At 36.6% G+C, this 23,172-nt stretch overlaps 1 protein-coding gene across 1 annotated transcript in view; it reads right to left on the bottom strand.

Moving 5' to 3' along the window:
• Window positions 1–21,717, bottom strand: part of LOC121430276 (protein O-mannosyl-transferase TMTC4-like) — a 28,598-nt gene extending 6,881 nt beyond the window's left edge. Inside the window, exons 1-16 of the mRNA XM_041627554.1 lie at window positions 21,640–21,717; window positions 17,729–17,808; window positions 16,114–16,653; window positions 15,291–15,513; window positions 12,383–12,470; window positions 11,076–11,185; window positions 10,680–10,885; window positions 10,040–10,121; window positions 8,515–8,717; window positions 7,850–8,030; window positions 6,572–6,700; window positions 5,183–5,262; window positions 4,496–4,603; window positions 3,257–3,398; window positions 1,134–1,248; window positions 500–551 (exon numbers count right to left, since the gene is read on the bottom strand). Of these exons, the coding sequence (XP_041483488.1) occupies window positions 500–551; window positions 1,134–1,248; window positions 3,257–3,398; window positions 4,496–4,603; window positions 5,183–5,262; window positions 6,572–6,700; window positions 7,850–8,030; window positions 8,515–8,717; window positions 10,040–10,121; window positions 10,680–10,885; window positions 11,076–11,185; window positions 12,383–12,470; window positions 15,291–15,513; window positions 16,114–16,544 (2,150 nt within the window). The 5' untranslated portion in view covers window positions 16,545–16,653; window positions 17,729–17,808; window positions 21,640–21,717. The remainder of the gene's footprint in view (window positions 1–499; window positions 552–1,133; window positions 1,249–3,256; window positions 3,399–4,495; window positions 4,604–5,182; window positions 5,263–6,571; window positions 6,701–7,849; window positions 8,031–8,514; window positions 8,718–10,039; window positions 10,122–10,679; window positions 10,886–11,075; window positions 11,186–12,382; window positions 12,471–15,290; window positions 15,514–16,113; window positions 16,654–17,728; window positions 17,809–21,639) is intronic.
• Between the last annotated feature and the right edge of the window lie 1,455 nt (window positions 21,718–23,172).

The following is a 23,172-nucleotide window of genomic DNA, read 5'->3' as shown; positions in this document are numbered from 1 at the left end:
CCGCAGTTTGCAATCTGAACTGCGATCTTTCTCCAAACGGGGGTTTGACGTAATGTCTCTCTTTCCCTCTTTCACAATCTCAATCTGCCTCCCCCTCTGTACCCCAGGCCACTTCCTTTCTTTCAGTCTTCATCCTCTGTTTTTGTCTAGCACCAATGAAATTTGAACTTAGGGAACATACATGCACCCCCACCCTCTAAAAATACAAGCATGAGACACAATCACCCCCCCCCCCCTTCCAAATACCCTAGTACTCATAAAAAGGGATATGATTTTGCTGTTTTTCCCTTCCAATAGCCTGTGATAAGAGCAGGACAAGAAGTAAATTTAATGCTTTCATACCATAACAAAACGGGGTCAAAAACCTAACCGAATTTCATCCTGAAAGGGGGATTTCTACAATAAATTCTGGAACAAGCATTGGTGTGTGGTTGACCGGTTCAATGGGAGGGGGCAGGAACTCACCATGATAGAACAAAAAGAAAATGATGTTACTCACACTCTGCTGGCTAAATATGGAGAGCATGCACACATCCATGTGGGAATAAATACTGGAAAGAGAGTTTGTATGAGATTATCCATCAAGCATACAAGCAACTACACCCCCATGCATAAACACTGTCCCCACTAACTTTTTTTTCAAATTAGAAATGGGGGATATTATATGGCTTTAAATGAGAAAATAGAAAAAAAGAAGGAATTTGGATGATTAAATCTGCGAGTGAGTGTAATTTGACAAGGCAAAGCAGATGATGACTGACATTAATAGAATGGTGTTAAGAACTAAATGCCTGCTCATGAAAAAATGGCATTGATATAAAAAAAAACAGAAAAAGGGTGAAGAGACTCCAAGGGAGAGAAAAGGGCAAGTAGAAGTGGGCAACAGAGATATAAGGAAGGAGAGAACTGGAAAAGAGAAGAGGAGAAAAAGAGAAAAAAGAGGAAAGAGAGAGATAAACAGTCTGAGCAGCTATTTTAAAAATTACAGATGGATAGCATAAAGAACATATAAAAACAGCAAAAAACAGAATGACTCTCAAAAAGTGCAATTTGATAGCCGAGACATTAGATACCTCTAATAAAAACAGAACTTACAAACACTTCACAAATGTCGTTTGTGACCAATTTCTCACCTAGGTTATCAAGAAGTAGCAGAGTGTTACTCCAGGCTTCAGCGTGTGTGTTAAGCAATGATGTAGCATTCAGCCATGCAGATATAGCCTGGTCGGTGCGGCCTAGTACTAAGTACTGTGAACAGTGCATTCATGCATTTATCATTCTTGTTATGTGTGTTAAGGACACCGCACACCTTACCATTAGTCTACGATCTCATTTCAGAATAAAATGTAGTAGAATTTGATGGTGATATCGAGACATAAATATATTACTATGTAAAGTTCGAAATCATCAAACGAATACCTATGTTCAAATCTATGCTATCATCTTTAGTAGAATAAAAGCGAATTTGATGTGATGACGACATACATGTAGCAGTCATACGATTGGCAACATTTTGAAACTGATCTGGTCTTGCAATCAATCAAAATTATTATGTTATTATTCTTTCAATTAATTTGAACCTCAAATAAAAAATATACTTTTCATTCACATTTTCAGAAAATACGCAAAATATGATTTGCTCTAAATCAGATCGTGGACCAGTCGTAAGGTGTGTGGTGTTATTCTTGTTATCATGGGCAATTCCATAAAATATTCAAGATTTATTTTGTCAGAGCAGGAAATAATTTCATCTTTAGGGGCAACTTTTATGTCCACATTGGAGCAATGGATGAAATTTGGGGCCTATTTGTTTCATTTGAAGTGTGACTTTCTCTGATCAACAAACAATTATGCTATTAAAGCATAATCTGTTACATGCAGGAGATTGATTTTTCAAAAAGTTCTTGAATATTGTTTGCGGTAGATCTTAGGGCAATTTACAAAAAAAGATGTTCGCCCCAAGCATTTCATTTGCAAATTTCACGAGCAATTTTTGCTCTCATAAGGCCTGTGGGGGGGGTCTCCCATTATTAGCCCTCACGTACTTCCTACAAAAGTAAGACAGGATAATTTGAGAGCATTATAACTTCCTTTATGGACTAGAAAACAGGGACAACTCATTTCAGAAAGGTCCGACTTTAACATAGGGAGCCGTACATAACACTTTACGGAATTGGCCCATTATCTTTTCCTGTGATTAAACTATATTATCATTGTGCAGTATAATGTCAGCTTTGAGCAAACAAAAAAGGCATTAGTACTTGCCTTTTCAAGACATAAGGAACAACATTATGAGCATGTTCTTTAAACTTTTAAATATCCAAGTTATATTTCCTTTCAGTTAATCATGAATAATTTCACTTCATATTTTGAATATTGAATCAAATCATAAAATTTGTATTGTATTACATCTGTATTCTGGGGATTACAATACAGGAATCCATAAATATTGCATCTCATACAGCTAAAATTCTGCTTTGTTAAACAGCATTAAAAGCAGGTTTAGTAAGCAACACATATTGTTTCATGGTGCATATAATACAAAAAGGGAATAAAAAGTCATAACATATTAAAGTCATGCAATCATGTAAATGAGTAATTATAAATAAAGATAAACTGGAAAAGGAATCAACATACTGTCATTAAACACAATTTATTGATTAAACAATAAAATAGTTTTAGAAATTGAATTATGATTATTGAATATATTTCCACTTCATCAAAGAGATCATAAAGTCTGCAGGTATTATTGTGCAAGCAAAATACCGGTGTGTAATTGCCGCTCTCCAACATTTCAACAACATTGCGATAATTAGACTTTCATTAACTTTTATATAACAATTTCTCAATAATTCTCAATAATGGTCACATATTTCCTACTTGTGCCCATTTGTAGTATATCTTGCAATAATTTGACTACAAAGCTTCCTGAAAACTATTAGAAAAATAAGTTCCAAATGATTATTTTGAAATATCTCAAAGAACTATACAGTGTACATAGACATTCTCCAATAATAATATCAAAGCAACAATATGTTGATAATACAGAGGCACTACTAGGTGACATGTCATTTTATTCAAATAACTGTTTTTAATGAAAAATCAAATTATTGCCTCAACTTTTCACAGAACAAGTAAGGAAACAATAAGAAAAAAAATTGGGGAACGAGTTTGAAAAAATAAAAACATGTCATTTCTCCTCCAGGGCTTGATACTGTAATGACCTTCCAATGATATTCCAAACAGATATTCTTACCAAATTTCCCAAGTTGAAGTAGCAATCAGGATAATGTTTTCGATGTTTGAGAGCCGTCAGATAGCTGACTTCTGCCTCCTGATATTTCTTCAAGGTCGCTTGGACAATGCCATGGTTCATCCAGGCAGCAGCAAAGGTTGGTCTGGGGTCACAAATGGTCAACAGGAGCAAAACTTGTCAATATTACAGCTAAAAAAAAAAAATCTAATCAGGATTTAATCAAATCACATAATGGAACAGATATCGTAGAGAATATATAGAACAATATCTTATGTTTGGACCAGATAGATTCTACAAGCAGTGAAAGTTCTGCTTCCGCCGTGACAAGATTAAGAAAGTATTATAGCTTCTAAAAATTTGACAAAGTAATCTCTATTACCTTTGAACTTGTGACTCAAAAAAAAATCATCAGAACATCATTACTCATGTATGCATACATGTACACAAACTCAGCCAAGAATGAAGCTGAAACCTTAAACAGTTCTCCAACTATCATGAGAATGTGATCTTTTCAGGTAAATGACCTTTTATCTGTGACCTTTTTTCTTTGAACCTGTGACCCCAAAATCTAATCAGAACATTGTGCTTCCAATAAGGATCCAAGAACAAAATTTAAAGTTGATCCTTCAAATGGTTCTTTGGTTATCGTGATAAAAACAACATAATTTCAGGTATGTATTGACCTCTCAGATCTTTGACCTTGTGACCCGAAAATCTATTCAGATCATTAGACCAAGTTTGAAGTCACCTTTGTAAAAATAATCAGTCATTTGTGACCTCATGGCCAGAAATTCTAATGACATTATCATTCATTGAAGCAAGAGCTTTATATGATGGAAGCAAATATCAAAGTGAACATATTTATAGGCCTACCTGATTTGGACACTTGGGAAATGAGGTAACTTTTTAAACAATCAGTAATTTGTGACCTCATGACCCCAGAGTCAAATCATATTATTATACATTTAACAAAGAGATTCATTTGATAGGATCAAACATCCCTGCCATGACATAATTTCCTTCAGCAAGAAATTTATCCACATTGTGCTGCACTCCACCCAGGTGAGGTGAATGGGTACCCCGGTTGGAAGAACTTCATTGAATGCTTGAGTGCCTAGGCAGCCCAGCTAAAGCCAGGGTAATGATAATACCACGGCCCGCTGAGGGAACAGTTTTCAGAACTGAAGTGGCTTCCCTGGGTAAATATACCTATATTATTATAACAGTGAGAATACATACCTGATGTGGACAGCTTTTGAAATGAGGGTGTACGCTTCTTCTGTCTGATTCAAATCTCTTAAGATGTTACCCAGATTGTTCAGAGCTTGGTCGTAATCGGGATGAAGCCTTCAAAATCAAAAAAATGCATGGATGGGGTCGATTGCATTATCCATATAAATAGTGTATCTTTTTTTCCATTAGCTTAATATATATGTTCATTAATTGATGGCTAAACAATTGTATCATTATTTGTATACAAAAACATTCATCATGTTTTGTGCTTCTGGGATTTTTTACTTATTCATTGATAATTTTTTGGTTTGCTGATTATTATTTAATTATTTTCTCTTTTTTCTTCTTTTTTTTCAGAGAACTGTGTGATGGCAGAAGTAGGCTAAGCAGGCTTATGCTGAAATGAAACAAAATTTAGAACACGCCAATAAAATATGAACTTAAAAGGGCTAATTGGGTATTGATGTAGTCATAGCTCAGGCCCCTATGAACAGATTACTACCAAACATGGGCTATGGATGTTTTATCATCATACTCCTCCGAGTTGTGATGTAAAGACCATGAAATATGCAAAATCTGTTATTTTTCTATGGTGTCACAATTGGGTACTCTATATCATGACATTGATATAATATTAAAAGACATTTTTTAGGAAGAATGGAGTAGAACGGGGATAAAGCTATTAAATCATACCTTATGGCCTCTCTGTATGCATCAATAGCTTCTTGTGTATGACCTGCATCTGCTGCACTCTTGCCAATGTTGTAGTGAACCTGCAAAAACATAACAGGTGCATACTGTCAATGGGATATTAAAACCTCACATTTCAATTTCTCAAACTTTAGAAATAACTTGTAACTATGGAGAGCCAACAACATAACACCACTCAACATCATGAACGTTTATGCATGCCAACATCAATCAAACCTGTCAACAGTCAGACACACTCTTTCCTGTTTTCAAAGGCAGTGTGCATAAAATCCAAATGACAAATAATAATTTCATTGGATTTTCCATGTGAATGAGTTTGATTTGTATCAATTTAAACTCTCTATATAATGGGGTCAAGATGTGAATTAAAGGTAACTTTGCCTGGTGGGGGGGGGGGGTGTTTCACGAAGAGTTAAGTGTGACTTTAGTCATGCTTACATGCTGAAACACACATGATATGCAACGCGCAATCTTATTAATACGTAGCAGCGCACATCCTCTTAGCATGATCTGACCAATGCAGTGATGCCCTTTAAACAGTATGCAACTACATATGTACATGTAGATATTTAAGTGCGACTATAATAGTATTGCAAGAAAATTTTTGCAATCAATTGCAAATTTACAAAAGTTCAATTTTAACTAAAACAAATCAATTTATACTTGTAAATACAAGAAGCAGATCAGGGATCAATCGCAAATTTGCAAGACTTATGTTTGATTTGGGGACCTAAAATTGACTTGGAATCGATTGCAAGTTTCTTGCAACAGTATTATACCGGTATACATCATCTTTATTTCATAATCAAATAGAGAAGGTACAATAAACCCAGGTCCTCTGCCAGTGATTATGGGACAAACTCCCCTTCACTGGCAGTTGGCAGGGTGATAATACATGATATTGATTGAACAGGTACAATTCATAAAGGTACAATGCATAAGAGTTAAAGGACCCCTGGATTGAATCTTGTAGGACCACAGATACCTGCATAGACTCTGGAAAGGTATACTGACCTCCCGATGAGAAACTGTAGCAACTCTTTTCAAAATTGATATTTTGCTTGATTTGATATATTTTCTGTAAGTTGTAAATGAAGTCCAAAAATTGGAGTCACATTACCCCTAATTCCTGATATACAGAAGTTTCAAACGCAAGTAACTCTATACATTTCCACTTAAAATGATGACACTTTTTGCTCATTTACTAAGAAGCCCATTCCACAGAAATGCTTCCTTTTGACATAGAATAGCATACACATGTTTTTCATTATAATTAGGTCTAAAAATGATTTGACTTGGGTAAATATTCAACTTATGGAAGGCAAATTTATGCAATTTTACCTATATACTGTAAGTCCTCATCATTCTTACCTTAGCATTTCCAGGACATACTCTGAGCCCAGACTGGTAGAGCTGTCTCTCGGTCAACCATTCATTGTTTCTATGGTAACAGCAGGTCACATGACAGACAAACAAAGTCAAGAGAAGACCTTGGATAGCCTAACAAATGATAAAAATCACTAAATTAAAACTTAGGCTTCAACAGGTACATGTACTTTAATATATCTATGATTTTTACACTTGAATTACAATCAAATTGACTCGAAAAAAATTCAAAACTGAAATACTGAATGTTTGTTGAATTTTTTGTACTTTTGAAATTTTTGTACTTTTTGAATTTTTGCACTTTTTATGAAGTTTCAAAAGGTAGAACCTACATGTATACTTCAGTAACTTCATCAAACAAACAAACACACATAGCTACTTGATTCAATGTTGAAGATTTAAGGCAATGGCTATGGGTTTCAAGATTGGGTTTTGAATAAACTTGATGGTGAAACTATCAGCAGTTTGTAAAATAATCTTTAAGACATTTTCATACAAATCATATTTGATCAATTTTCTATGTTCACCCTAGGTAAGGGAAATAATGCTAGGTAAGCTATCTCAAATGTGTTTTATCTACATGTTCAGGTATATAGCTGTTTTGTAGAGTTATTTATATAATAACATTATTTGTATAGTGCTTATCACAAAACATGTCTCTAAGCGCTTGGGGAAAAAAAATAGAGAGAAGGGATTTCAGAAAAAAAAAACTTAAGTAATTGTATAGTTCACAACAGACTGTAGACAGTTGAGGGGCTTCACTTGCGAAGGGAAAGGCTATTAAAAAAAGTAGGTTTTAAACATGGATTTGAATTTCTCTGTTGAATCTGCTTGTTTTATACTTTGTGGTGTGTGGTTCCAGAGTTGATGGGATGCGGAATAAAAAGATCGTGAACCATGAAGACTGGGGTACTGGTGGCAGGAACTATTAAGAGTTATTTGTTTCTTGAGCGCAAGTTGTGAGAGGGTGAATATTCTGGTATCAACTCTTGTAGATAGATTGGAGCTGATTTCTTAAAACATTGGAATGTCAGCAAAAGGATCATCTCAAGGTGAGGAAAGGTGCAGTGGATTTGCTAAGAAAATGCCAACAGCATCCAAAATTATTCTAGGCTAAAATTGTGCTTGATGTTAAACGTTGATAAAGAACAAGCCAAAAAGGGCCACATCAGGCCATATATTTCAAAAAAAATTTATTTCATAGAAATAGTAGATGGAAGGTTTTTTAATTAATCATGTCCATCAATATAGTTCTGATCTTACTCTCTTCATGATAGGGGTTGCATTCACACAAAGATGTCTGGTTCCCATGACAACTAGTAAACAGAATCCCAGACTCGGTAGGTAGAGGACACGTTCAGCAATGACAAACCCCACCCTGAAGAAGATATTAGATGCTGGGAGGAAAGGAATGATCACTGCAGATATGGAAACAGTCAGAACTCTGAAAAAATAAAAAATCCCATTGAAGGCTAAAGATAAACAAAATATTTGACCCTCCATCCTTAAACCAAAAATAAGTCCCCAGGGAAGGTTCCCTGTAAAATAGTAAAATAGTAATTTGTTCTTCAAAAGTAAATTTCTGAAAATTAGCTTATCTGAAATAGTAATTGTCCTTCCCAATTTGAAGTTGATAAGTTGAATAAAAATATGATATACAGAGTTTCTTGGACATGTGTACATCATTCATTTTGTCATACATGTATAATGTCTGTTGTTTTTTTTTTTCAATTATGATTAAGGACAGGAAATTCACAAGTTATCTAAGTGAATTCATTTACTTTTTATTCAGTTTGAACAGTAATATCACAAAGTTAAGCTTTTCATTGTCTTTTAATTTTGAAACTCAAGAAAAATTAGCATTGTGAAATATTTACATACGAAGTAACTGCAAATAGAGATCCATACTACAAGAAAAAAAAACTTACCTTCTTTCATAATGGTCTGGTCCAAATAAACAATAAAGCAAAATGGCACCCATTGTTATCCAGAAGACAATGGGAGCAACCACTCTAGGATCAAGGGGTGTTTGGATTACAGGAATGCAACCCATTGACCAATCAAAACACAACCACCATGGATTAAAAAGAAGCCAGGCATTCAAGGAGTAGATGTAGCTGTAATTGATCATCTGTACCAAAAGAAATAAAATATTTGAATTCAAATTTTAATTTGAATATTGGGTTTTATACCATCTGTGACATCATGTTAAAATATACAAATCATGTGATCTGCTATACTGCCAACAGGCTGGATGATCCGACATTCATCACAAATTGTGGTTTACCTAATTTCCTACTACGCTTTTATGTAATAATAATTCCAAAGTGGGCTGTGAATACAAAAAGAATTCAGCATTCAAGAACAAGTGTAGCCTATGTACAGATCTAACTCTCCATATTGGAACAAGAAAACCAAATTGAAAGCGTACCATTAAAACTGAACTCCTGTTCGTCTTTTATGAAAATGAAATGCAGCAAAGGAGACAAAAATTCACTAGATGGACCCAAAAGTTTTTCTTCACCTGATCATAGTCAATAGTAAAAGTGATATGAGTGGGTATATGCAATGACTGCTCCGCACCCACTTTTCATAATTTCACTGCATATCATTATTGTACCATAAAAGACAGAAGCTTCAGCCTCCACCTTGATAATTGTGTATTATATCACCTAGGCTGCGTTTATGCGACCTCAACCCAGAATCATGATTTGAATCACGATTTGAATCATGATTCAAAACAGCAACATGAATCACGATCCGACAGAATCAGCGTTTATACGACCATCTTTCTAACGCTGTTTCTCCCTGAATTCGGGCCGATCCAGTGCGCATCACAGTGCGCAGTTTGACACAGGAAGTATAGTTGCCTTTGGAATTTGAAGACAAGATTGATGTATGAAATATACAAATGATGCTACAGTACAACCCCGGGGGTACAATACACAGAATAATTCCTAAATGCACGTGACAATTGGCATATACCGGTACTACACTGGCAATACTGCTCCACGAAAATTAACCTGCACGAAACACAGCGCGGGCCTTTGAGTCGAACCCGGAAGAAGCACGACACAATGACGTCATAGAATCATGATTCAAATCACGATATCGTTCATACGACCTTTTTCGTTCATGATTCTACAGAAACGTCTTTCAAAACGCCCCTTTTTCTGTGTTTCATGTTTGTGATTTGAAAGACGTTTATTTCCACTTTCGACTAAACGCAATCGTGATTCTGCAGAATCGTGATTTGAATCATGATTCTAGGGTAAAAAAGTGTCGAATAAACGCACCCCTAGTAAAAAAAATGAAGTTTTCAGAGGTTACTACTTGAAATGTACTTTTGAATTCTGAAAACCAAATTGAGAATGCAAGCAGGGGGGCATGGGGTGCTGTGGTAAGGAGGGGGGGCATGGGTGGGCACACTGCAATTCATTAAGCACGTCTTACCCTTATCCAGATACTATCAAGAAATGAAGCTGGATTATCAACTTGTTGAAAGGACGGAATCCCACTCCCCATGATGAAAAATCTATTCCATCAAAAAAAAAAATCAAAGAAAAACAAAACATAAAAACACAAAATTAACACAAAGTGATTGACAAAAAAAACAAAAATAACCAAAACAAATTAAACAGAAATAAATGAAAATCATAATGTGAAAATTAAATGGGACAAAAAGAACAGAAGAAAATCAAACAAACAATAAAGGATGCTTATCATAGTTTAGTAAGAATCACAATATGGTGATCAATTCATTGATATCCACTTCTAGACAGTGATAAGTGACTAGAATCATTCATCATCACTTGGTCTCCAACTTCTTGTAGAACAAGTGAAAATAAACCTTAAATCATCTGAAAATTTGTATCCACATTGTGCTGCATTCTACCCAGGTAAAGTAAATGGGTACCTGGCAGGAATACTTATTCCTTGACATGCCTGTATGGTACAGGATGGCCAGCCAGGCAAGGGTAAAGGGAAATATCACCACCCTCATTATCATCAAGACCACCACAATCATCATCATCACCATACTAATATCATCATTGATCATCATCATTACCACCACCATCATCATCATCATTACCTGGTTAATAAAAGTACAACAGCTGTAGTGACAAGAATAATGTGTCTGAGTAGTAATTTTCTCAGCCATCTTAATTCCGGAGAACAGAAGACAAGCCGAATAGATGGCAACACATGATGGCGCTTTAGAGTTGCGTAGGTGGTAGATAATGCTAAGATTGGGTCAATACCGCAGTTGATGATGATGTCATACACACTACAGATTCCCTATAATGAAGAGTATTTAATACAATCAAGAATTTGTTAGTTTTTTATTGAATCAAAATGGGTTTTTATGTAAAAAAAAGAAAAATTGCAAATAAGACAGTCTTATGCATGGCGGTGAGGCTGAAAATACATACATATGTTCACATCATAAACAAGCACATAATTTTTTTTCAAAAAAAGAATAACTTACTATAACTGTAATGCCCTGCTCTTTGCAGAGCATTGCCAGTGCACACAATACCATGCTGGGTACAAGACCAAAAATTGAATACAGATGAGATGAATTGAGGCAAGAAGAATCTGAAAAGAAAATGGAATAAAAAAATTGGATATTTAGAGTAAAGATCAAGTCCACCCAATTAAAATGTTAAGCTAAAAGGTAGAGTTATTGCATCAAATGTTGCATCAAAAACTATTTCAAAGGGCAATTTGAAACGAAAAGGTTGATTTGAATGATATGGAGAAAGGACAACCAAAACACTCAAAATCCTACTGTGAAATAAGACGGTTATTACAATTATAATTGTCATTGATCCCAAGAGTGTATAGACAGGTCAGCCCAGGGGGGGGCACTCAAATTATATTTTGATGGGGGTGTGCATCCCAAATTTTGAAATGGGGGTCTAACTCTCAGGAACAGACTAAATGGGTAAAAAAGGGGGTCTTGGGAACTAAATATATACCACGCGGTGTGATAAACAGGGTCTATGGAACAGGATTGCAGCACTGTAGTTACGTTGCACCGTAGTGTTGTGCATGCGCTAGCCATGCATGGAGCAGCTACTAGCTATATGTAGGGAGTTGCGAAGCCGTACGTGCATCTCTCGTATGCGACGCTCGTGCTTGACAATTTTGGCAGGGCTGGGGAACTGAGATGTCTCGTAACGGGGGTCTTGCGAGCTGAGCAGGGCTGGGTGGCTCCTTAATTGAAACTTTGTCATTCGGAGTATCGAGAGAATTGAAAATCAGGTCTGAAAAGGGGGGTCCTCAAAGCAGCACGTCCCCGTACCACCAATATATGTGAGTGCCCCCCCCCCCTCCCCCCGGCAGGTACATGTAAGTCAGATTATGATAACGGGGTACTATATATGGGGGAAAGTATTTACAAAGCAGTGAGTTATATAAAACATGAGATGTATGGAAATGAATATAAGACATCAATATCATGACTTCACTTTGTATTTTTTATATTTCATTACCTGTATCAGGGGCCAGTCCATAAAGAATTACAACTACATATTTAACTTTGCCATCACTGTTTATAGAACCATACTTTTCTTGATTGTGAGTTGCTGCCTATTGAGCCTGTTTACCATGGTATACATGTAGAATATAGTTGCCATAATTGCACATTACCATAGTTGTAACTCAACATGAAAATGGCCCCAGGTATTTCTACCCACTTCCCACCAATGCAAGACAGTTTCGATTCCCACGCAATACCAATCTTTACATGAATGATTTTAAAAGCGTTTGATAACTGGGCAAGGTTCTTACCATTTTTGCAAACATTTGAATACGCAAGGAAAGACATGAAGAAAAACAAGGCACATAAAAGATCTGCTCGTCCAACCACACCAGCAACCTATTTAAAGAATGAAAAATAATCATTAATAGCACAAAATGATAACAAAATCCAAGGCCATAAAATGCCCTGGAAACCATGAAGAGGGAATACACCCCCTTGCTTTTTTAAAATAACAAGTTTGGATCATTACCCTTTGAACCCGATAGGCCAGAAATACCAGCCTGAAGACATGTGACTTATTAAAAAACATGGGTTCTAAATGTCAGGTGACCTTTAAAAATGACGCCAATAAAATGCCCTGGAAACCGTGAAGAGGGAATACACCCCCTTGCTTTTTTAAAATAACAAGTTTGGATCATTACCCTTTGAACCCGATAGGCCAGAAATACCAGCCTGAAGACATGTGACTTAAAAAACATGGGTTGTAAATGTCAGGTGACCTTTAAAAATGATGTCCACTAATTTCGAGTACGTGTAGGGATAATTAGTCGATAATTTCATTCAAGATTGGTAATGATTTGGAAGGTTTCGCATAAAAAATATGCTACTCTACTGTGGTGGCTCGTGTGGCATGTGCGGTAATACACAGGCCTAATACGCGACGAGTCACATGCTGACTATGGGGAAGCCATTGATAAATCAAATTTTAGTCAAAACAGTGATTTTGAGCCTAAAACAGACACTAAACTTGATATTTCTGTCTGTAGACTAATTCTACAAGAATCTAAACAACTTCAGCAGAGCCGGCATGGGTAAAGGGGGGGGGGGGAGATGCCGTTGGGACTCAAATCATGGGCGTTTCTGAATGTGGTCGATACGTGAATAATTCAGGGTATGGGTCACGACCACCCCAAATAATTTAGGGTTCAAAGGGTTAATATCAGATTGATAATCATGTCATACATACCATATCAGATTTTTTTTTTCTATTCATTCTACAAGGTACCAATCATATCTAACCCGATTGCATGCTGAACAACTGCAAAGATAAAACCAACAGTTACTAATTGCTGCCATGAATGAACAATAAAACATCATTCTATTGACAACCAGGGTTTAAAGTTTAATATCAAAATGCAAATACCATTTCTTTTAAGAATTAAAAAAAAAACTCACAAAAGCCCTTTCCAGGACTACCATATGGAGAAATGAACTACCAGTATGATAATAATAATAATAATAATAATGGCATATTTACCCAGGGTGGCCACTTCAGTTCCGAAAACTGATCACCGAGCGGGCTATGCTATTATTATCATTATTATTACTGTACACAATTCTATTAAAACAACAATTATTTGTAAGGGATACAATCAATTCAATCATATATTCATAAGCTTTAAAGTAAGCTTTTCAACGGCACATACATGTAGAATAGATCTTCCACAGCACTGTACATACTCCTGCACAATTCTACAAGTACAATGATACACCAACCTGGTGGACTGTACTTTCAATTAGATTTCAATTATTTCTGCCATGAAGGCCCATGATTACAATCTCAAGTTCTCAACCCTGCTTTGACAATCGATGTGAATTAATACAAAAACAAATGAATAAACTTTGATAATACCATAATTGACTAAATATTTGCTTCTTCAATGTATTGCTTTAAAGCAATATATCTCATCTACTAAAGCACACAATCCCTCCATATGTTTACTTTGAATGTTTGAACAGGATGTGATAAGTAAAGGGACGTTCCCAAATATTTCAAATCGATTTTGATATCTTTCACTAGTTTGTTTAATGATTGATATACAAGAATTATTTTTACATAAATTATTTTCTACAATTACACTGTAAAATGTAAAGTTGAGCTACATGTATGCTGAAAATACAAATTCCTAACCTGGCTATCGTACAGTATAATAAATTTTAATTAGAGAGAAAAAGTGTAGCTTTTCTTTTTACCAATTGTGATCAGTAGGCTTAAAGGAAACCAAAACCCAAGAAGAGCAGTAATCTTATTGGAAAGAGTAAAATGAGAGGAACAATTTAAAAAAGGTTTCATCAAAATCGGTTATGAAATAAGCAAGTTATGGGAGTTTGAAAACTCTTGTTGTACTTTCTATGGGCATCCTAAAATTGGCAAACGTTCTTCAAAATGGCTGATTTTGTGGACAACTCTCCATTTGTTTTGTACACAAATTTTCAGATTGTCATCATTATCTTTCAAATTGCATCTTGCCTCCTTCTGAGCACAACATATGTCATGGGAAAATATTATCCACACCATATATGTCAAGGTCAGGAGGAGATAATGTGAAATATGTAAAATAAAGGGGAAAATCTGAAAATATGTGTACAAAACAAATGGAGAGTCCACAAAATCAGCCATTTTGAAGCACGTTTGCTAATTTGAGGATCCACATAGTAAGTACAACAAGACTTTTCAACCTCCCATAACTTGCTCATTTCAAAACCGATTTTGATGAAACTTTTTTTTAATTATACTAAATAGGTTCATTATTGCGGATTGAAATAATCGCTAGAGGGTATTCATTTGTCTCGCAATCTACTATGGTCAACAAGGAAATTCGTGATCACTCTCGCAAAAAGTGTTCACTGGCTTTCTAGGAAATTCGTGATCACTCTCGCAAAAAGTGTTCACTAGCTTACAAGTTCACGAGCTTTCCAGTGCCGCTGCAACTCTTTATCAAGTGACGAAAATTATCTGATATCGTACTCTATTTATATTAACCTCCAAGACCGTACGCACGAACGCGAGAACAATAGGTGGGCACTGTTATGCAAATAAGCGGGGGTATATGCAAATACGCCGTTTTTTTAAATTGTTCCTCTCATTTTACTCTTTCAAATAACATTGCTTCTCTTTTGGGGGTTTGGTTTCCTTTAAAGTATGAAACTACTTACATTTTCAGTATGAATCGGATGAACAGCAAAGAGTATTGCACACAAGAAGCTGGCTCCTGGACATTCCATGAATCGTCCATCAACCCCTTTTCCAGCATCTGTCACCACTGCAAGAAGTGTGGAGGACACAGGCAAGACCAACACACTCACAGCGGCATTGAGGAATATGTTCACAAGATGGAAGCCCCATGGATGAAGACCTCCAGCTAGGTAATAGTTGATCCTGTTAAGATATAAGGGACAGGTGTTAGAGAAAAAAATATATAATCAGGTCTGTTTTATCTTACTTGCATGGTGTACACTCCATTTTATTGGAAATACATGAAACTTCAGTTAATAATAATAATAATTTAGGTATATTTACCCAGGGAAGCAGCTTCAGTTCTGAAAACTGTTCTCCCAGCGGGCCCTGCTATTATTATTAGTTAACTTCACTGCGACACCTCTCACTGATAAGCAGAATGTTTTTCTCCTATTTGGAGCTGCTAAAAGGGATTATTCTTCAATGATTAAGCGATGTATTCACAGAAGAAACAAACTCAATACATATCAATTTTGGCTACAAATTTACCACTAAATACATGTTCATAAGTGGTATTACATTTACATAAACAGAGTAAGCCTATTTGCTGTTGACATTATCTTCCATATGTGTAAACTTTCACTTTTTAATTGGCAATCGATCAACGTTAATGTTTTTGAAATCTTTTCATCTTATTATTTTTTTTGGGGGGTTAAGGGGTTTACATAAAATTAAAAAGCAAAATTCCAGGACGATCCAGGTTTTTAAGGACCTGTAAGAACCCAGCTTCAAGGATCATACCTGAAAGTGAGAACAGTGAGAGGCCTGTAGGACTTATGGCTCTCCTTCAGCTCGATGTCCCGGCCCCAGAAGTCGTGCTTGAAAAGCTTCCAGAGCAGTGTCTCCGGCTTCACATCCTGGTTCTTGATGATCGCCTCAAGGTCATCAAAGACAAAGTCACCCTTGCGACTGTTCCAGTAAGTCCCGATGCTTAACAACGCAACAAGAAATGCGGAGGTGAGGAAGGACAGCGCAGGAACTGGGACAGAAGAGTCCAAAGGCAAGCACGTCCCGGCATTATCACTGGCTCTAGAACCTTGGGTCAACTGGTTCTTAGACCGTTCTCCGGAGTCCTGACCAATCTTCTGTTTCTTCTGCGATGCTCGCTGCCTTGCGGAAGTCTGGATTGTTGACTGCGTCCCAAATGCATTGTTGTTGTTGGCGCTACGCATGTTTGAATTCAGAGATGAGGTTTCATGGCAGGTTGAGAAACTCTTTCAACTCATACTGATTTGAAGAGATTTTCTTGATCTCACCATGTGAATCCAACAGTTGGCCAACCTGTAAAAGAGGATGAAACATCAAAGAATCTATCATCAAAACAATATAAAGATACGACTAATTAATATCTATACTAGTTTCATTGGGTACTCCATTTCAACTCCAATTATTATACTGAAACAAATCTTACCATGATCATCTGTAGAAATGAACAAAATTATCCAATTAAAATGAACTGAGTGAACAAAAATACATGACATGAAATTTACCATCAGTCAATCAGATTGAAAGATTTCAGCTTTTAACTGTTACTGCAAATTTGTATAATGACAAGTTTTGTGAAACTGGGCCCCTGATGTTCACTCTGAACAAATTAGTAAGGCAAGAAAGAATTGAAATTTATAGATATTGTAAGAGTTGAATTTTGCCTTATTTAATATAATTGTTTATTTCACACTTTGCTTTCCATACTTCTCTTCACTACCATTTCTATACCATTGTCACACACCTGTTTCTCTCATTCCTTAGTCTCTTCATCACATCATTCCATTGCCATTCCAACTCCATACAGCTTCACATGTTTCTATTGTCATTTTCTCATTTACATTCAAAACATTCTTCTTCAGTCATATCATCCTCTCTCATCCTCATTGGTTCACCTTTCATCCTTGGTTCTTCCACTTTTCTGGATTCTCCCATTCTCTGTTTCTCTATTGGTTGAATTTATCATGTGACATTATTTTTTAATATATTTGAATGTATTATTTTTGAAGGCAATGCCTAGTCAGGTCTGCATTGCAGACCAATAAATCAGAACACTACTACACTACATTTTGGTCAACATCTTTATTTCTAGTTTAGTTCAATTTAATATAATTTGAGTTTGCTTGCTTATGACTGTGAGGAAGCCATGTTAGAACACTCGGTCACACTACAATATTATGAGCTAATCATATTAACATATCTGAAACAAGATATTGAAATATTGAAAATTAAAAATCTATCCAACATTCTGTTTATTTCCAGTCAGAATTCTTCATAAGATTTCAACAAGAGGGAAAAAAACTTAGTGCTTACTTCCAAGGTACTATAATTATTTCAATACTTAAATATTTAAAGAAAAAAAATCACTTACTTTTGCTGAGAAGTAACAGAAGATGAAAGTAAGGTTCCCCGTCAGAGAGATGACATTGCAGCCAATGTCTTTTCTGCCTACTGCAAAAGTGAATTAGTTTTAAACTCAGTTATTGAGTACCCTCAAAGCAAAGTGACATTTAAATACAGGTCGTGTTTATTGAAGGAAGAAAAAAATTATTTTGTTCTGTATAGTTCCTGGTTGAGAGGCAGTCTAAAGTCTATAAGCAACCCCCAGCTGTTATCAAGCAGTGCTGAACTATAATAAATTGTATTTTACTCTGTCAACATTACAAGGTAAATTGGTTGTTATCAACATCAATCATTCCAATGACAGAACTAATTCAAATTTCAAGCAAGCCTACTTACATTTTCAAAGTGTAAGGGTTGAATTTTGCCATAACACTTTGCTTTCCATAGTTCTCTTCACTTCCCATTTCTATACCATAGTTACACACCTGTTCCTCTCATTCCTTAGTTTCTACATCACATCATTCCATTGCCATTCCAACTCCATACAGCTTCACATGTTTCTATTGTCTTTTTCTCATTTATATTCAGAACATTTTTCTTCATTCATATCATCCTCATTGGTTCACCTTTCACCCTTGGTTCTTGCACTTTTCTGGGTTCTTCCATTCTTTCTTTCTCTATTGGTTGAATTTATCATGTGACACTATTTTTTAATATATCTGAAAAGGCAATGCCTAGTGAGGTCTAGACGTCAGGCCAATAAATCAGTGCATCACTGGGCTTCATTTTGGTCGACATCTTTATTTTGAGTTTAGTTCAATTTAATATAATTTGAGTTTGCTTGTTTATGACTGATTTTGGGAGGTGGATCTGAGGGATGCCAAGTTCAAAGACCAGCTATGCGTGAGATTTTCTGTGAATCTGAGTGAGATCACAGACATTGTGTACAATGTATATGGGGATAGGCTGTGATAGTTGCGTGAGACAGAGATTTGAGGGGATGAACAAGAGTCCAAAATGCTTGAGTCTCACGCATAATGCGTGAGACTTGGTAGCTCTGGGATCTTAGAACACTCGGCCACACTACACAAAGTATAGTTAAAGGAAGAGTACAGCAAGAGCCTGATTTGTGTAAAAGTATTCACACCATGGCATTATCTTAATATCTCTTTAATATACTTTACATTTAGACCTATTGGTTTGAATTAATGACTCTGTCCAATACACCTCAAGTCCCCACTTGCTTCTATCCTGACTTTTTATATCCTTTCAAAAATTGTAGGGCCTATTCATAATATTATCCAGTTGTCAATTTCCTAACAATAAATTGAGATTTGTTTTGGATAAATTTACAATGCAGTGAGTGAAGGGATGGGGGGGGAAGGAAGCTGAGGAGATAGATCAGGATAAGGGGGTGCAGGGGCGACGGAATGGTTTTGAAAGTAGGGGGCTGTGCCGGAAGTAAGGTGGGGTCTGACCTTGCAAAAAATCACAATCAGATGGTAATTACTAATAGGTTTTGGAAAAAAAAAATGGGTGAAGCAGCCTAGTCCAAATTGAAGTTTTCGGAAAATTTCTTCCAAATAGTCTATCTGTGATAAAGAAATTGGGATTTCTTTTTGCTGGCACTCCATTCCAAGTACATGTACCAGTATTAAGCTAGCCCGGGGAAATAACCAATTGCAATTGGGAATTGTGTTCAACTTTCTTTTGGTTAAGATCAATTTGAAAAATGTGTTCATGCAGGCAGATCCATGTACATGTAAGACCATATAAATTGAGTGAACAAAGAAAGTTAGAAAGTGTACAGAGGCGAGCCACAAAAATGATTCCAGGTGGGTGTTTCATAAAGTTGTTCGTAAGTTAAGAGCGACTTTAAGAACGACTGGTGAACCTTTCTTATGCGCTAATAATCACCAATGAACATTAAATGGGGAATATCATTTACCACAAGAAAGGATCACCGGTCGTTCTTAAAGTCACTCTTAACTTACGAACAGCTTTATGAAACGGCCCCCTGGTTTTAGAAATCTGTCTTATATGGAACGTCTCATGAAACTAAAATTACCGAGTCTTGCTCATAGGCAAAGGAGAGGTGACATGATTGATGTCTACATGTACAAGTACATGACTGGAATATATTACACACAACACAACCCTTTCACTAAGTCACAGAGGAGGTCTAGAGGTCATAGGTTGAAGTTGGAGAAGAAATTTTCTAGGCTTGATATTAGAAAGTAATTTTTCAGTAACAGGGTTGTAGATGTGTGGAATAGTCTTCCTGACAGTGTTATTTCAGCCTCTTCAGTCAACTCCTTCAAAATTCGTCTAGATACATGTAGGCACTGGTCAAGGAATTATGATTTGCTCTATAAGCCAGTGTAGGCAGTATTGTCTTGGTTTTTCCATGGTTTCTAGCATACATGTACACACTTCTGTCAGTCCTTTCTCGTCTTAAGTACCGGTATATATATTTTGTTTTAATACAATGGATACTGTACTACCACCAGAGGAGATACTCCGATCGATGAACAGGCACTCAACTCAAGCCTACAGCATCGAGGACTTAAAGTAAAGTAAGTAAAGTAAGACCAAGTATTGACGTACAATAAAGACAAAAGTTAGATGGTGAGGAGCTGAAAAAAAAATTGACACAAATAAAGAGACACTTGATTTTATTCTTTAGTTTCAATTGAAAGTGAAAATCGAGATGCCTGCATCCACATCACCTCTCCCGCCGCATCCACATGCCCCCCCCCCCCCTCCCTCCCTACTCAGTAGAGGCGCACGGCCAATATTGGAGACTGTCTCCAATGTGGGAGATTATCTCCAATATCAGAGACTTTTGTGAAGAATTTGGGTATCCAATTTCAGAGACAGTCTCCAGTTTTGGAGACCAATTTCCTTTGTTTACATTTGCTGCAAAAGGATTACCTTGGCGGCAAATAAAAATGTGATAAGCAGATTCCTCATGAAAAATTACCCCTTTTCACCGTCTACTTTAAAAATTCACCGTCTACTTTTGTTTTGATAAGGATTTTGTTGTCAATCACACACAAAACAAATGGGCTTCTGACCTCAGTGAGACAAAATTTTGGGTGGAAAAAATCATGCTTTTGTTGGTGTTGTTTCTTTTGTCCCTTTGCAAAGCAAGTCTCCAATGTGGAAGATTGTCTCCCCTATGTATGGCTATGGAGAGTCTCCCATATTGGCCGTGCGCCTCTACTGCTACTAGTAGTAGTACCAAATATGAAATAACCCTAACTTAAGTTGGTTGTTCTGCTGAACTCTGTTGGCTCCACTCACCAAATACATAAAAAAAATAAATTGTTTAAAAACTCCTCGAAACAGACCATAGCCAGCTGTCTACCCCCATCCCAACCCACCAGTCATCGGCGGTGCGGGCAGATGCGTGCCTGGCGCTTGGCGCCGGCGGCCAGCGACGACCGATCGGTGGCGCTCTAGCAGTGATCCCCCGCGGACCAGAAATACGAGCATACGTACGCGTAGCTAGCTGAGCAGCGGCTTAACGCTTGGATCATTTCTCCTATCACTATCACTACTATCAGTTTCTGAAACAAGAGAAAGATAATTCTTACAGGTGTGATAATTCAAATTTAGGTAGGTCTTTACCATTTGATATTTATGACAAATTTGTTGACATAATGTCTGGTTTTTTTTAATAAACAAACAATAATTAATGGATAATTTGGTCGAACTCGAAAGTTAGATTCAGACTCTCACTCAAAAGTCAAACTTCAAAGCGCTACTGCGAGTGAAGATGATGCGATTTGGAAAGGAAAGCCAAGGCAAACGTTCAACCTGAAATATCTTACAATACCGAATAGAAACAGAGAAAGCTGTGCATTTTTTTATTAATTTGATGTATCGAATGATAGGTGAGTAGATCATGTCAAATGTCAACATCTACGTACTTACTTTAAGCGCTTTTGAAGGTCTTTCACTCGTCTGAGTCTGCTCCCACAGTTTCTGTTGGCGTCTACTTCTCTATTGAATTCAAGCGGCATTAGCACTATACGATGGCATGCGTCATCGAGGCTAGGCCAGCGCAGCCGCGCCGGCCTGCCTGGGCTAGCGCTGAGACGCGCCGTTTACTTTAGACAGCGAGCTACAGGGACAGGGCTAGCTGGGTTGGCTGGTACGGGGGGGGGGGGTACAGTCACAAGTTGATGGTCATTTTGAAAGGGGATCGAAATACAAATGAGTAGAAAATAAGTGTCTTTGTCAAAATCATGTAAAGAGTAAACAGTTGTTCCTGATCCTGCTCAGGCTAATTATATATACTAGTTCAACATCAAGACATCAAAATGGGGGGGGGGGGGGTGTTTCACAAAATAGAGTTGCACTTTGTCTTTGCATTTCAGAAAAAATGTAATCCAAATCTAGAGGGCTGGTATTCGAATCATTTTTTTTTATTTGTGCCACGCATGACAAAAACGTCATGGTCTAGTGGTTCTGACTCTCGCCTTTCAAACAGAGGGTTGTGGGTTTGAATCCTATTCCTATAGGCATGGTGTGTTTTCCTTCAGCAAGAAAATTATCCACACTGCTGCACTTGACCCAGGTGAGGTAAATGGGTACCCGGCAGGATAATTCCTTGAATGCACCAAGCGCCCTTAGCAGCTGGAGCTACAGCCGGGGTAACAGTGCGCCACTGAATAGGCAACTAGATAGATCGGCGCTTCATAAATGATATAGACTCTATATTATTATTATTAAAGCCTGTTTATAGCTTTGGTAAAGGGTCAATAATGTGACTGATAATCGAATATCATCTAATATGACAGTCTTACTGAAGCGTAGAGACCGTTAGTTATTTTTCCAACTGCACTTCTCTGAGAAAATTTCAAATATTCAAATCTTTGATATATAGCGCCCTCTCAGCGATGCTTGTTTTAAATTTAAAAAATGGGCATTCAAGCACTTATCTTATAAATTTAGTGATTAGATATCCAAAAGTTACAAAGAACATATCTTGAAAGTTTCAGCCCATTCCATGATTAGGAATAGGATTTAATTGAAAGACAAAAACACACAGATATTTTAATTTGATCGGGTGACCCGATGAAGTTAAATTTCCATGTAAAATCGCAAAATTTATCCTGTAAAACACATTTCATTTCATATCCTCCACATCATAACTGTTATAGGGCATATCCATTCATATTAGTTAGCAATGAATTGGAATAGTGAGTGCATTTTGGTGGATTTACCAAAACTATACACAAGCTTTAAGTGATGTTGAAGACAACAGGTAGGTGCACATACCACTTTTTCCAAGTTTTTGAAAACTTTATGAAAGAGCTTGCAAAAATCTTGATTGGACCTTTTTTCTTCCAAAGGAGTGTAAATGGACAAAGAAAATGTACTTGCAAATGATTAACTAGGAGATTGTACAACAACATTATAAGATCGAGGCAGCTGAGGAGTGTACATTAAACATGTACGGTA

This window comes from Lytechinus variegatus, chromosome 16 (genome assembly GCF_018143015.1).
Source record: "Lytechinus variegatus isolate NC3 chromosome 16, Lvar_3.0, whole genome shotgun sequence".
NCBI classification, from domain to species: Eukaryota; Metazoa; Echinodermata; class Echinoidea; order Temnopleuroida; family Toxopneustidae; genus Lytechinus; species Lytechinus variegatus.
Note: the sequence above shows the minus strand (reverse complement) of the source record. Positions and strands in the feature narration are given on the sequence as shown.